Genomic DNA, 16,868 nt, shown 5'->3' with positions numbered 1-16,868 from the left:
ATGCTTGATTCCGCGAGGCGTTTTTACTGGTACTTTGCATCGCAAACCCTGAAATAGTTTCATTTCATTCTTCGATACCAACTTCTGAGCTACATTTGCCATCAGGAAAATATAATAAAAAAAGGCCTCATCGGTTAAAACATACTTGTCAAAAGAGTCCATTTGTTCATCTATATAGAAGCAAAGACTTTTGCATAAATATTGTTGAAATCAAAACATTCATATTTCACGTATTGACACATTTTTATTAATAAATATTGAATCAGAAAACAATCATAAGAAATATATTTTTTAGACATATGCCAAAAATAGACCTAAAGCGATTACCCGCATTAATTACTTTTATTGTGAAGTTACATTTTCGTAAAATTACCTTAATAAAGCTTAAAAAGATGACAAACGATTTCGAATCCCTTTATAAAAAGAACAAACAAAAACAGCTGAAAAAAAGAAATGCAATCATTTCGGAGCGTGTGTAATTTGCCAATATTTTATGATTTTCTGTTGATTTGAAAACTAATTTCCCGAAAATGTCCATAAAACTTCTGCAAAGAAATGTTCTTGACTTTCAATGAAATCCCATGCAAGAACTGTTTTTCTATTAAGCCACATTTGTAAATAATTGTTTTTTTCCATAATGTTTGAACAATGTCAATAATATTATTTTCATACTGTTTGGACAATATTTCTTCTCAGCTATCACACTGACAATTTTCGCATGGCTAAACATATGTTATAATTGCAGATATCGAACTAAAATGATGACACAATGTTATCTACAGTGGCATACCCAGCTACCAAAGCTCCCACAATTTTACTGTTCAAAACGCATAAGATTTAAAGCTCACAAACCCCAAACAAAAGACGGAACGCTAAAATAACAAACATTTCATAACATTACAACGTTGTTAGATCAAAATCCTAACTGTTGTAGTTGTTGCAAAGCATTGCAATAATTAACAGTTAAAAAAAATTCTTTTAGTTCTTTAATTACTATAAATATCCAACTTTTTAAATGCAAAATGTGTTATTCAGTAATCAACTTCACATCTGTCAACATACCCGTTATCGTCTCATTTTCAATCTTCCGGCACATTTCTCAGTTTGAATATTTGTTTACTCGCCCCGGAACTACTCACCGTTGTAGATTGTTGTATACCGAATGTTTTGCATCCTGTTGTGCGTCTACATTCGCCCAGAGTTGAAACGGAATATTCTGTTCCACCATTTACTTGGAAACATCCTTCAAAACAAAGGCATTTTTAATGAGGTTTTTACTGACAAATCAAACCAACCGTACTGAATTATACCTTATGGCAAAACTAGAGAATAACCCTAAATAAAGCGCAAGGCATGACATATTTATTTAAACATATTCATAGCATATCCAAAAGAGTATGTCAACATCCATTGAGATAAAAGCAGGCAGTTCTTTCTCTAGTTTGCCTTGTTGTACAAACTAGTTTTCTACCTAGGACAGTACTCTTAATAGTCCATTCTGTCCAACAAGCTAGTTTGCTCGAACGTGCATCTGTTAGATCCTTTCAGAAATAGATTACAGCAAAAATATTGCCAGTCATCTTTGCGATTCAACGAACTAATAATTGGAAAATATGCTCATTTCGAGGCAAACTACATTGAATTTATACTTATATATTAAAGCTGGCGTTGGTAACGATACTACTTTATATATCTGGTGGTTGAGTATTTGTAGTCAATTATAATATAAGTTAATGTTTGTGATTTATAACAATCTTCCTTTATAAATAAATGTCAATGATATATAATTACCTATATATTTATCAGAATATATAAAACCTTAATTAAGTCAGGCGAGCTATGTCGATTGGCTGTGTTATCGTTCCTTTGAAGACATGCAATTGTTGTCTGTATCTTAAATGTGAAATAACTAAATCAGTTTATATGATTTGTTTCAATCTCTTCTTCATTTTCATTCTAGTTGATGCTAGCTTTGATTTGGCTTATATATATAAATATATTTTTAATTTTGTAGTATTGATTAATGTTGCGACAAAATTGAGGTTGCGTTTAAATCCCAAGGATCTCGTTTTTCAGTGACCGTTCAAAGGCGGTGACCCAAATATTAAAAATGCATCAAATATATTATTGTTGTCATATTGTGTTTAAACCGTTTCAAAAAAATATTTGTCTTGTAAATACAGACAAACTTATTAAATTGTAATTTTATGTTTATATTTTTATGAACATAAAAACGTGCATTTACCTACCAACATAAGCATAACTAATCCATGTTTTGGCATTTCCAATCCAAAATCCATTGTCTTGATCTTGTGCAATTGTAAGAATTTCCAAACCATTTTCAACAACGCATGTGCCATCAGCCCTGCAGATAATCTTTGGTTCTGACAAGGTACAACTAGACTCGTCCCATTTCGTGTTATCTTGTGAAATAAAAACTCTCTGACCTGACAATTCCACATGATTAATCAAATGCTTATCAATATCTTGTATAAATAGTAACTGATTAGCTTAAAACATTTTTATATCCTGTCGGGTTAACGTTTTCAACGATAGCATGTTTATACGTAAAAACAGTTTGTATACTTTTGTATAGCACAGGATTAACAAATTTTAGAAGAAAACCTTTGTTTATTGAACGGACTCAACAATGCATGTGCACATCCGCCTAACTAAACTGAACTTAACTTTATAAACATAATGCATACAACTCACCTTTTTCTACTATTCCTGTTTAACGGAGATAAAAGGAGTTTGCTGCAGATAAATTCAATACACCTTATGTACACAGTAAATACTTGCCTTTTTAACTGATGCTGTAGGTTCATCACAATTAACTTTACACATACAACTAGCGTGTAGAAAATAAAATAAAATCATCCTCCTAATCTAAGAAAATAACATTTTTTTTAAATTCTTGTACTATGTTTCTTTACAGTATTTTAAAAACTAATTAAATAAACAACTACCTTTTCATCATATTAACATTATAATGATAGAACAGTCGAGGACTGCTTGTTCCTGTAGTTTTCATTGCACTACCTATTGTCAGTTGTCTACCGATAGAGATATGAAATGTATTCGATCCGTTCTTGACTCATATAAAATTAAGTTTCACCATAACATTTAAAAAAATGCTTTCCTCACTCTGCAATATATTTCGATAATATGGCGAAAGCTACAGGGACAAACCCAGTTATCGGAAAATCATGAAACCATCAGGGCATAAATGACCCTTTATCACTTCCCTGATTAAAATGACCAATTAGTCATCGGCTAATAAGGAGGATGCTGCTTGCTAAGTAGTTGCCGATTAATTTGATGGTAGATCAGGAGGTTTGTCCTTGAAAATGGAAATCAATAGTATTTCTAGAGCTGTCAAGACATTTTCAGCTGGTTGTTCACAGAGACAATGGATGCCGACTGTTGATATGGAATTTCTAATGAAGTACTTGGCTGCTAAGGAAGAAAATGGTTGATGTAATTTGTTTCTTAGGAAAGCATTGGTAACTTAGAAGGTAAGTAGATGGCAGGAAATTATTGGGTTGCTCAGGTAGTCATTGGTTGCTATCAAATTCAAAGTTTCTAAAGAAAGTCATGGATAGGTATGACTGTGATTGTTGCTTACGTTATCACATGTTGTTAAGACATTCGTTGCTATGGATGTAGGAAATTACTGAGGAAACTAACGGTTGTTTAGGCAGTCATTTAGTTCTAATTTGGTCGTTGGTTACCAAAAGGTAAGTGGATGCGTAGTAAGTCAATACTTGCCAAGGAGAACATTGGATGCTAATGAAGTGAGTGGTTACTGAGGAAGTCATTGATTCACAGAGTCATTGAGTCAAGGGGGTATTTGATTGCTAAGGAAGAAAACTTTGCTCGGGGCCAGCTCTGAACCAAGGGTAATTATTTAAACATGTTTGGTATTTGGCCATGAGTCTGCACACCAAATATTAATGGGCTGGGCCATGCGGTTTCAGAGAAAAAGATTTTCAAAGACTTAACTATAATATATGTTTTTAGAAAACCTTGAACCTCTCGGGCACGGCCAGTTTTGACCAAAGGAACACAATTGAAACAATACTGGTAAATGAGGCGAGTTTAAATCGGATTTCCAAGCTGTGTTCGAGTCCAAATATATTCCGTATTGTGCTGAACAATGTTAAATGACCTTATTATATACCTATAATTGTAATCCCAAAAATATTCTGTATTTTACAGAAAATGTTAAATAATAATAATAATCTTAATTATTATAATAATCTTAATTATGGGTTTAACATGGGACCTGTGATTCGAACAATAAAGAAAAAATATGGGATTTTTGTACGCGCGTGCGTCCAAATACGGAAATATATTGTACGGTCACGTGGTTTAAAAGAGCGTCTACGATTGGACGTATCAATTACGTATAGAATAATATATACTATCACCGCTATAATGTGTCTTTACCTAATATATAAAAACAAATAGTATGCATATTACTTTTAGATCATGTGTCTGTGTTCAATAATATATTTCGTATACTCAAAACGACCAAACGTTGTGGAACAACAAAAAAACGATAATTGGCAGTAATGAATGAAATTAGGTCATTATACAAGCCAAACTATGAGATGAATCGCCTCGATCTACCCATCTAACCCATGATATACTTTATTTGAGGGAAGTTCCCTACCGAATGTGTGGAACGTACGATAATTAATGCCGGTTATGGTTATTATTCGAAAATGCTAGACATCTTGACTGATTTTTTCACAGTAATTACAATACCTTGTAACTAATATTGTCGTCACTTTAAATTACAAATGCTGATGGTCTGTATCACACTTAGAAACACTTTTAGGGACAAAGTTTGAAATTGTACAGACGCCTAGAACATGTACCATATTTAAGTGTAAAAATTAATTATCCTATAAGAGAAAGTTTTAAAACACAGTAAGTATACATACTCGGAATTGAAAACGTGATTGAGATGTATAACTTAAATAAGCAATGTAGTGGTAGCAATAACTACTCACATTTTCTAAATAAACAAGGCCTTTTATATACATTTTATAAAATGTCGTGTTTTGATGCTGTTCTTTTGTATGTTTTCGTATCTTAATAATCGTGCTACATTTTAGGTAGTAAATTCAATTTTAATGTCAACTTATTTCTTATAAATTTCAAACATTAAGGATGAGCTTTTGTTAAACAGTCAAAATCATCAAATGAAATCATAATAAAACATTTGGTTATGTTTAAATATTTAAATTGTATAAATAAATCAATCTATACAAGGTGATATTTTAGTTAAACGGGTATTATATTGAAATAGCACAGTACCTTTGCAAATTACTCCCAAACAGTACAAAATTGTCACAATTACATAATTTAATCGAATCATTTTGTGTAACTTTATATCATTTATAACTTCATTCAGGACGTTAAAACCTGGTATCCCGCATTCAGGTAAAAACTATCATTGTAGTATTAAAACTTCCATGTTGTGTGCAAACGTTAACTTCTAGATTTGTATACATTGGAGATACCTAGAGCGGAACGGTTTATTTTTTTTGTGTCGCTTAAAGTTTGTTTTATTTTCCGCATTAAATTTGGAATCTTTACTGCGTTTCTTTTCACGATATCACAGTATTTTGGAAAAAATACATAAGATGGGTTTGAATTTCCCCAAAACAAAACTATCTCTTAAAGCGATTTGGTAGGGCCGATTAGTAGGGCTATATTAACGTCTTAAATGTGACTTAAATACATTACCATGATTAAAGATGACTTTTACCGAGATTTGATTAATCAAATAGTAGGTTGGAGCGCTTAAAATCTAGTATCCATAGGTTGTTTGATTTACAATGGTAAAATAGTGACATATAGATCACTGTATTGGAAATGCGTTTCCAATCGAACCAAGCAAACGTTCACATAGGATGAACTACATTTGCACACAAAAAAAAGCATAACAAATCAACACGGTTCTTATAACTTCGAAATAATTGTCAACAAAATGCATTAAAGATTGCTTGGAAACAAGACAGGTAAAATCTGGGGATACGCATGGTACGCTTAAACGGTGACGGTGTTCATCTTATCAGTGAATTTTAAAGAATTTTTACTAGGTTCTCAGATCTGGATACTTATATTTTTATGATCATAAAAGCACAATTCATTTTGTATTTATAACTCTCAACGTAACTACTATACTAATTATTTTGGGAATAATTAAAACACATGATATGAAAAAATATTTTATTTTGGCAAAAAAGGCTGCATACTTATAACACACATGAAATACAGAACAACAGCAGCCAAATCACCCTTAAATCGGGGAAATAAGAATAAAACTCAATACATGTAATTACAAATAAATTAAATAAATTACAATATTAATCCAGTACATGAACGACGGGAGGGACGGTAAAAATATTTGACGACCGTTCCCGCGACTTAAAATCTAACAATGAATGTGAGCCCAAATAAAGGAAATCAAGCGAAGAATTACCGAAAAGAAATTAAAGGTTCGAGAGGTACAAGAGTAAACTCCCTGATAATGAAGCAAAAATTGTAAATTATTTCGGGAATAATTGACAAAAACACATGATATGAAGACTGATTTTATTTTGGCTGAAAAAAGCTGTATACCTATTACACACAATAAGATACAGAACAATAGCAGCCATCTAGCCCAAAACAAAAACTCGGCCAAAAAATTAAATTGACAGAGCTACATTTCTAGTGGCCTGAATCAAAGATTCGCCAGAAAAAACTTAAATAACGTAAACAGCAGTCCGACTTCCAATAGCCAAATAATTGAACAAGTTCACCTTGAACTCCACACTTAAAGTAATAAGAAGCACGTCCTCTTCTAAAGGAATGTAAAGTATACTCAGAGGCTCCATATACAGAAGTGAGTGACATAATGCGCTTAAAAGTTCTGTCAAGCTTACTTCCATCAAGCGGAACTCAAGAATGAGACTCTTCGACATAAAACAGAGGATCTAATGAGTTTGCTGGATTTAGATTACACATATTAATATATGCGGCAACTGGACATAGCGGAAATTTGTCATTCTTATACATCGGTAAAACAACATTCATGTCTCCAAATTGTTTTGTCTAAGCGTATTTAGGGTTAACAAAAATACCAAAGTCGAACAAGGTCACATCATTGCGACATAAATATTTAGTGCCATCAAAAGACAATACTCGATTTTTTCTGATATAAAAAGCAAATAAAAGAACACACCAAACAGTGGCGTAAATGGAACTTCTATATCAATAAGGTCTCTGATTCTAAGCAATATACCAGGCGAAATCGGAGGTGCCTGATTCGGAGAATGAAACAAAAGCTTATCTAGAACTCTAAAAGTCATCTGTAAGGAAATATAAGAAATGTCGGGAAATACAAATCCCCTGAACATGTGATATAAACGTACACCATTGATATAATTCTTGATAGATTGTACAGACGTCATACTTCTTCTTAAAAATTGAGCGTACAAACTAAATGTGTCTACAGATACAGGACAGTCTTTTTGGTCGTAATATTCACAAAACAATAAAAAGGAACGAATTTGCGTCTTAAGAGTTTTGTAAGTTCCAAGAGCAAAAGCTGATTTCTGAGTAACTTTTAACTGACGACGGAGACAATCAAGGCCACTTGAATCTTCGTCAGCAACATCTGATAATGAAAAAAAGCACACAAAAAATACTATTAATGAAACTTAACATGGAACAAAATAAAACAAACATATTATTTTTTTATATGCAGAAAACTAGAAGCGAGAAATGACTCAAGTCTATCAAATGAAAAGTAGCTGTTTGTGACAGATATAAGATTTCAAATAGAAATAAGCAATACTGATATTGTAAACAAACAAAAATCAACAGTTGCCTCAAACACCTGAACAAGTGAATAATGTCTGAAGATGCAATACGCGCATCACCTTCTATTCTCAAACATGAACAATGATTCATCGACGTTAATCTCCTTTGTTTTCAATGTGGAAGTTTTGTTTAAGAAACTGAGTCTTATAGTGTGCACCAATGTGCCAACGGCTTAGTAGATCCGCGAGTCTGTTGTCCGTGGAAGTCAGGTGGATGACGCGAATATAGAACTCGCGAGTACACGCGAGAAAAACCACCTCTCTAGGTACATTGATACAACACTGAAACTTTGGTTTTACCAGAAGTTAGCACCCAACACACTGGTTCATTATCACAGAAGATAGAAATCTTTCTACCTATCAATTTACTCGACACAAAGTTTAGCAATTTATCCAACACACGATATCTTTTTTGAATTCCGAATTTAATCTCACCTTATGATTTTCCATGATGAGACCACGTAAAAGCATAATAATACGTAAAATAAACACACGACTAGGCTGAAAGATCGGTCCATCAGATTGGCACCAAAAAATGTTTTCAAAAAATCTCAGGACAATTATTTAATAAAATGTTTTATTCTTTGATATCATAATTGTAAAAAAAATACCAAAATGTAAAATATATCGATTCGAAGATTGGGTTTGAACCGGTGTCGTCAAAATTGCAGTTTAGTGTTGTATCCACTGTGCTACTGAAGCTTACCCTAAACGGTTGGAATATTTAAGCAATATACCTAACTTGGTAATATCACGTGATAACATCGACTAGCCAATCACGCATTAGGAATGAATTCTACTAGGTAGACATACCTAGTAATCTTATTTTAATGGAAAAATACGAAAAAAAAACAAAAAAACTGCGAAAATAAATTAATTGTAAACTATGTGGTACTTCAGCTAGTAAGTTTTAATGCATTTTACACATCGATACCTAGTTTATGTCAGTTTTCGACAATTTTCTTTTTTTCGCTATTTCATCATACGGAGTACAGCCCCTTTAACAATTAACCGACGAATTGCAATTCCCCTAACAAAGATTGTAACTGGCACTTTGAGGCGTATTTAAATTGCATCCCAAACGGATGTAGGTTGCGGATCTCTTATATTCTTTCTTGGGTGATGCGAAGCTCCATGAGCCTCCGATTCACGGAATCAGAGACGTCAACAGTCCTGGACACACTGTTTTCAACAGATGAGTTTCACATGATATTTACTACAGCCGACTTCTTAGAAAGCTGAAAAAGTTCGGCTCGGGATCAAGCGAAGATCCAGAAACCTCAGAATGGTAAACATCAGACGCTAGCAACTGCTAATAGACGTTAGAGACGAAAATGCACTGGAAACCTCAGACGTACGACACAGGTTATCTGGTCAGTCCTGCTTGTGCGGACAGGAACAGGAACATTCCGGATGTTCCCGCAGCTCACGATCATTCATGTAGCAAATAGCACACACATGTTTTACCGTTCGTAAATCCGACCAAATACGAGCTGCGTGAGGTGAAGTTTTCTTGCACTCACCCTTCTGATACAAGGCGCAGAACCACGACCGCTTTTCTGACGATCCAAGCGGCGTACCAGACTGACCGGAAGTGCGCGTCGCGGGAGAACCAGGTCCCCGATCAAGTAGCAGATTCAGGCTTTCAATATCTGAAAAACTATCGTGCCATGTACGATTGCCTCTTTTAATATCCAGCAATATTTCTTGATGAATGTTTAAAATGCACTCTCATTAATACACATGTGCAAAGCACATCATAGATCGTAAATGTGTAATACTGCGGTCTATTTCTTCCAAAGAAACCCTCGAAGCCTTCATGAAATAAATGGATTAAAATTGAACAATACCCCGCAATAAATTGAGTCATTGATAAGTCATTGTACTTAATATCGGACTGTTTACATAACTGGCTAGGTACAAAAGCATAAGGCCACAATTGGGGTCGTTTAACTTGTATATCAGTACATTTCGAAGATTTTCCTGATTTAAGTTTCTTTGGTTTGATATTACCTTCCACACTGTTCAATACTTCAAGCGGCAATTTTGAATCCACCCTATGGTTGAGCGATTCTGAAGAACGCAGCAGATGAATATTCTCTGGAACCCAATGTCCAAACCAGGGTCGGGATGGGGAGATGGGGTCTTGCAAATCTGACACCTCCAACGCTAAAAATTGACCTCTTAGCTCTTCGATGTCACGCCTAAATCGCCGGCCCTCTTAAGATTTACGGCGCTTATCAACCAAACGTTGGAGGGTAACCCTTTCTTCTTTCAGAGCTTCAAAGTCCTGCGGAATAGATTTCAGACTTGGGCTCAACAATTCTAAGCCCCCTTTTAAAACATCCTCCTCACGTTCCAACTCAAAAATTTGTTCGTCCAACGACGATGGCCTTTTCGAACGCGAAGTTTTAGGCCGAGCTCCCGAATCCGCCATGTTAAAAATTAAAAATATTAGAAGACCGTTCCCGCGACTTAATTTATAACAATAAATGTGTGCGCCAAATAAAGGAAATCAAGCGAAGAATTACCGAAAAGAATTTAAAGGTACTAGAGGTATAACTCCCTTATAATTAAGGTTTTTGAAGCAAAAATTGCATATCTTTGATATATATATATAACGTTATACTGTAATTGTAATTGTTTAATAATTGCAGTTTAAACAAAAATAACAACATCTACATAATATTCTCTTTTCATTAATATGTTCCTCTTTGCCTTCATGCATTTTGATAGTCGTGCTCGACTGCATTTATTTCTTGGAGTGAGAGATAGTTGTCAACACCCTTAGTCATGTTAAGTTTTTCGTAAGTATTTAAACTATTACTGTGCACTTCATTATTTGCTGTGTTAACATATTCAACTCTTTGTTGATTGTCCGCAGCAGTGGACACCTCAGTGGATGGCTTTCCTGTCGCGGCGTTATTAGAGCAAGCCCTGGTCATGTACCTGAAAAAAAAGTCATAATTATACCGTTTTATACGCATGCAACATACACCGAACTTCCTGCATTCCGAACACATAACGGCAAATCAGCACAGCATGTCCTCCTTTAATTAGTTCAAAGGGATTTAAAATGTAAACTATGACTGTTATTTTTGTCACTTGCAATGTCAATGTTTCACAAAATGATGCATTTCTTTTGCAATATTAGTTCCTGCAAAACCAATTAAATCATGTGTCTTTTTTGTAGGTTAAGATTTGTTTGAGAAAATATGCGATACTTTTATAACTTTACATAGTAACTTAATGAACCAGTATTAATATTAAGGTATCTGTATTTAAATTATCATTGTTTAAACTTCAATCAAAATACCATTGCTTAAATATGCTAAAGTTGAGTTGTTTTAACCTTTTGATTTTTTTGGATTTAAGAAATAAACCAAAATATGTATTTCATAAAGGAAATCAGTTTTAAATTCTTTATCGCTGTGATAACAGGTACTTATGTTCCAAATGGATCGTTCGCGATGTTTAAGCAAACAACGTCAACATATGATATATCTTATATTATAATTAGTTTTCAATAGAGGTCAAAGTAACAAATAAGTGTTTTCCCAATAATGATTAACAAATACCAAAAAAAAAAGTGCAAACCCTATAACGACATAAAAATAAGAAATTATTATTAGATGACTTACCTTCTCTTAATCAAAACTGCAAGTACTCCAACAACAAATAATGTCACAACAACTTCCACACCAACCACTATAACAGTCGATGACCCTACAATATTAGAAGGACGGCGATTTATTTGCGAAAAAAAAAATGAAATTCAGATCGGTTAAGGAATGGCCGTTTCCTATTCTAATCAAAATCACCTTCTTCATGCTGCTTAGCTTGTCCGTACTCTTTTCATTCGAACAGAATAATTTGTGTAAGATGTTAATAGTAGAATGCATTTTTGATGCAAAATAGCAAGACTGTCTATATTGCTACATTTGGGTATGGAATTTACACAAACATCGTCTAAGACAAACGCTGATAGCACGGTATCTAAGATGCCGTGTGTGTTGCAATCTGTATTCGTTGGGTACCAGTAGCGTAAAATCATTGTGACATTCTTAAAAGACATAGCTGATAGGTTGACCTACGACTTTTACAAATTTAGATAACTGATGATGAGCTAGCTCGACCATAGCCAGTGTACATTGAGCGAAGACGTGGACAGTTTGACAATTGACATTCATAACATGAATGTTGAGCTGGCTTGACAAACAACATAAACTTGAGATAATCAATTCAATAACATATGCAACTCAGTAAATATATGTTGTGTTACTCGCCAAACAGCAAAATGTTCCTGTTATTCAATAAAATTAACATGCTAAAGTTGCTCGATGAATATAGTTGACAATTAGCATACCCCCTTCTTCCTTGACTACAGACTCTGTTGTTCCTTCAGGTACCGGATGTGATATTGGCGTTATTTTCAATGTTGACTCTCGAGTTACATGTTTGAATGTTGCATTGTCATAAGTGGTTGACGGCATAGGTTCTGTAAATATGCGGTATATATAAAACATTATTTCCATAAAAATTGACCCGATATGTGTTGAAGAAATAGAATGTTAACTTGTGTAAGTACGCACATTTGAGAAACATTTCGGTCTCAAAGGCTGCTCGACAGTGTAACTATACATTCATTGTATTAAATCATAAGACTATTAGAGAAACATGATGTTTTCGAATACCATCAGCATTAGTATAAAATATATCGTTTAATGAATTGGTCAAGACATTGAAATAATGTCAATGGTAAGTAATTCCAATTACGGTGGTTGTAGGGTACTTTGATCTGATAAACTCTGCATTTAAGTCAATTGTCATATTTGCTCTAACATAATTATACAGAAAAGGGAGTTCTTCCACCCCAGTCAATTTACATGTTACTGCCCGTTCCAAGGCGGTACCTAGCAATCCTTGATAAACATACCTAGCTTTTTTAAGAGATATATATAGTATGTGTGCACTGTGCTGTTTGTGAAGTTTTGTGCTGTTCTTCCATGTTTCATGTTTGTGATATTTTGTGTACTCTTAACACTATCAAAGCTAGAAATTCCACATTCACTATTTTGTTACAAATGCTTTAATATTCATGTACCAACCTTACTAAAACGTAAATCAACACATTTCAATCCAAAAAAACAACAAGGCAATATTAAAGTTTGAGTGTAGCAATGTGAATCACTGACGGGGCAATTAATAGTTAAAGGTATACTTTAAAGTATTATATAATATGTAACGGAACGCCTGTTCCATGCCGCCATTGCGATGATTTTTTACACATGTCTTTATTTATTTTTTAAAAGGGTAAATAATTGCTTAAAATATAACATTCTAGAATTTCATTCGTTTCCATACAGTTCTTCAAATACAATAATAATATGCAAAAATGCTTAAATCGCTATCAAAACATAAGAAAAAGATTCTCTTTTGATTCCCTTAAAACAACATTTTAAAACAGTTTGTAACTTGATGACGTAATGGACATAATGGACATAATTCTGATTTGTGACTAGTTTGTTTCTTCTGTATTGCATGAAGCGCTGGCAAATGTCATTGCTCTGTAAGATTAGGCTCCTCAGCAATGCAGTGAAAACAGGTGTTTTCGTTACTTTGAACGGAAAACGTATTTTATTCAAAATAAATCGTATACTTGTCACCATATAAATGCCGATTTAATTTAATTCCTCAAAGAAAACATGTTAATGAGCTTTAAATACAACATTTCCTAAACTTGCTTAATAAAAATTAGAATAATATGAATAGACGAGGCGCAATCTTTGACGGTTTGGGAATCAAAACGATTCTGGTTCAACTAAGTTTCTAAGTAACGTTTTGCACATTTGACTTGTGGTGTGGTGAACCCCGAAAATAAGTATTGGGTTGTTACTCGTGTTTTGATATCGAGGAAAATGACACAAATCATACCTTTTCGTTTACCTTTTTAAGCCTCGAGGACCTTTTTCATTTGCCCTGTAGTAGAGGCCATAGAGTTCGGGACTTAATTGTTTCGGTACTTTTTTGAGGATCCGGGGCCATTAAAAAGTATTTTGGTTAAGTTTCAGGGTATTGGACTTATTCGCTCATTGCCCTACAATTAATTGCGAACACCAAGTAAATTGAATATAAGTTACTCATTTAAGATTACTGCTACAGTTAAATAGTTAAAATGTGAACAGATGTGAAGAAAATCATTGCTTAATACGTGCAGTAGACGTGCATTATATATGTATATTATTATAGTTTGACCCCAATACTTGAATTAAGTCCATATTAGCAAGTTTCGTGATTCTGAGTTTGGGACTCATGACCTAACACGGCTTGTTAAGTAATAAATGATTTGTAACCACGATCGAAGTAATTGTTCATCATTCCAACCTCAAATTATGAATTTATTGTGAATTTATTTACTGAAACTAGTACATATAAAAGCTATAAAAATAAAGGAAACAAGCCATTCTAAGACCCGTAGATAGCTCATCGTTTTAATACTGAATTTTGCACGAAGGAATCCATATTGGTATTAATTTAACCAGCAATAACTCATATTCACGATGACACAACAATAATACACTTTCTTCGTTAATCCGTTTATATACAAATCAATATTTTCATCATTATCGCGAAAAATATCACCGCATATCTTTTGATTGTTGTGATTGCGTCAATCTGTGAATTATAATATTATATTATAATAATATTTTATAACATAATATAACATACAAGGAGAAACCCAGAAGTAAAAACTTCTAATATTAACCATCTTTACAGGCACATGGTAAGGGCCCAAATAATTTTAAACGAGGGACACAAACGTACAAACATCACATACACGAATACAAACACCAAAGACAGACTAAATACGCATCAAGTAGTATTACTGGTAACTGATGAAATACCTGCCTGGGAAAGGTCAGTGACACTTGAGTTCACTGGCGTCTACTTGGGGCTTAGATTAGTTTCCATGGCCAAAACCTCACACCTCATTACCTTACTCTAACCCTAAGTCGAATAACAAAGGGCCATTATGTGCAATACATGCATTTTATTATCTGAATTGATTGATTTAGTAGTTTTGATGGCTGGGATCCATTGTCTAAAGTATCAGAACAACACATCAAGTAGATGCTGAGATATTCACTCATGCACGCTTACATGCAACACCTAAACAATTTTTCAAGTGGAATAATGAATGGCTATAATTTATAATACATGAAAAATACAGTAAACTCTATGATAAATAAAGGAGGTTGGATAGTTGGAAATCCTTGTACAAGTATTAAGTTTCAGTTCAACACGTCAAAAGGTTGATGAGATTTTGACTTAAGTGTGCTTACATGCATAACCTCCCTCAGTATTCGATTGTTTGGAGCAAAGGGTGAAGGTCGTAATTTGCAGTATTCGCAAGAAAGAGTCATATCATTCAATTCGTGAAGTAGGCTGGATAGGTTGGAACACATTACTAAAGGAAAAATGCAATGCAACAAGTAGTTGCTGAGATATTGACTTGTAAACGCTTACAGGCAAAAACCATAACACTAATTTAAAGTCGATAATAAAGGACGATGATTCGTATTTTTGTATAGGTATGTATTGTATATGCCAATATACTAATTTACCTGATTACTTACGTATGATGTTGGGAACACTTGCCGAAAATAACATTGCAAATCATGGTGTATTTGTTGAGAAATTGAGTAATATGTTCTAGCATGATAAACCTTAACGAACGAGTGAGGCCGATTAAGACGCCGACGCCAGGATAAGTAGACAAACGAGCCTAAACGCCTTCCTTAAGCCGCATTGTGTTGGGAAAAGCCAAATTAAACCATTGGTTTGTCGTGCTCTTCTTTAAAAATAGCACAAGGAAATTTTGGACAGAAGAACGTTCATAGTATACGATCCTGGACATGGAAGGCAATAACAAACAACACCATAAGCAAGGTCAATGAAGCCATTAAAACTGGCATCCGATAAAACGTGGAAATATTATGTTATTTGTGGAAATATTACATTAAGCGTGTGTTAGCGCTTGGACTGGCCACGCAATTTAAACTGGATCAGAATACGCGAAGAGTTTTGGCAAGATTAAAGATGAATAAAAACAACAACAACAAAGCGAATGCTTTTGTCAAGGTCATTTCGGTGGCGCCACGCCGGGGAAAGTCAGGACTTCTTCAGAAGGATCGTATCCACGGACACGATTTGGCAATACAATTTTGATACAGAAACCAAACAACAATCATGGACACGGACAGCACCCCCGCCTCCGCTTAGAGCAAATGTCCGAACGTAATCTGAGAAGGATATGTTTATCTTCTTCATGGATATCTATGGGATGCTCCTTGTTCTCACAGTAACCATAGGGTATGACATGATACTACATTCAGATAACATCTACTCATAGAAAGTTATGGCTTGAGGACAGTAAAGTATTTGCCGAATGGTTTCGACCATTGTTTGTAACGACGTGTATTTTGAGAAGTTATGATACACTTTGTTACGTCGATGACGTTCTAAGATAACTGTTGCGTTATATTTGTTGCTTTCATATTTATCATACATGTTGCAAACACAAAACTCATTGCTACGTAGTTTCTGAATGACCCTAGTATATACTGGCATGTTGTTTGCATACGTTTTTTTGTGAATACAAAAACAGTATGTTCTCTATAGGAATGGCTTGTTTCTTCACTATAGCTACCAGTATCAGGTTAACATTTATATTGTTTAATTAAGGCTTAGTGAGTGATGCACTTCTGGACAATTAATTCGATCATATCAACACATTTATGATCAGACAATAACATATTATGCTGAAAATCGAGTCATTGTGGTATTTTCCCATACTGTAGACTGTATCTGTTATACATAATTGAATTTTATACCTTACAGGTGATTATGATAAAACTATATTACGGATTTTTTTGTACTTTAATCTTGGAATATCATACTGTTTTAAAGTAGCACTTATGCATA

General features: G+C 34.0%; 2 protein-coding genes across 4 annotated transcripts in view; both read right to left on the bottom strand.

The window, feature by feature from the left end:
* Positions 1–1,894, bottom strand: part of LOC128220302 (mucin-5AC-like) — a 16,713-nt gene extending 14,819 nt beyond the window's left edge. The window contains exons 1-3 of the mRNA XM_052928653.1: positions 1,819–1,894; positions 1,140–1,243; positions 1–48 (exon numbers count right to left, since the gene is read on the bottom strand). The exon at positions 1–48 is cut by the window's left edge and continues 87 nt beyond it. The gene's annotated coding sequence lies outside the window, so the exon portion shown is untranslated. The remainder of the gene's footprint in view (positions 49–1,139; positions 1,244–1,818) is intronic.
* Positions 1,895–6,414: 4,520 nt separating this feature from the next.
* LOC128220390 (uncharacterized) overlaps positions 6,415–16,868 on the bottom strand; it is a 31,258-nt gene continuing 20,804 nt past the window's right edge. Inside the window, exons 8-11 of one of the 3 annotated variants that reach the window (XR_008258772.1) lie at positions 12,250–12,381; positions 11,525–11,609; positions 9,407–10,832; positions 6,415–7,678 (exon numbers count right to left, since the gene is read on the bottom strand). Coding sequence is in view for 1 of the 3 variants with exons in the window: in XM_052928759.1 (XP_052784719.1) it covers positions 10,604–10,832; positions 11,525–11,609; positions 12,250–12,381 (446 nt within the window). In the remaining 2 variants the exon portion in view is untranslated. Of the gene's footprint in view, positions 10,833–11,524; positions 11,610–12,249; positions 12,382–16,868 lie in introns of all 3 variants that reach the window. The other 2 variants (XR_008258771.1, XM_052928759.1) reach the window with 2 other exon arrangements.

The sequence above is a fragment of the Mya arenaria genome, chromosome 15, assembly GCF_026914265.1.
Source record: "Mya arenaria isolate MELC-2E11 chromosome 15, ASM2691426v1".
NCBI classification, from domain to species: domain Eukaryota; kingdom Metazoa; phylum Mollusca; class Bivalvia; order Myida; family Myidae; genus Mya; species Mya arenaria.
Note: the sequence above shows the minus strand (reverse complement) of the source record. Positions and strands in the feature narration are given on the sequence as shown.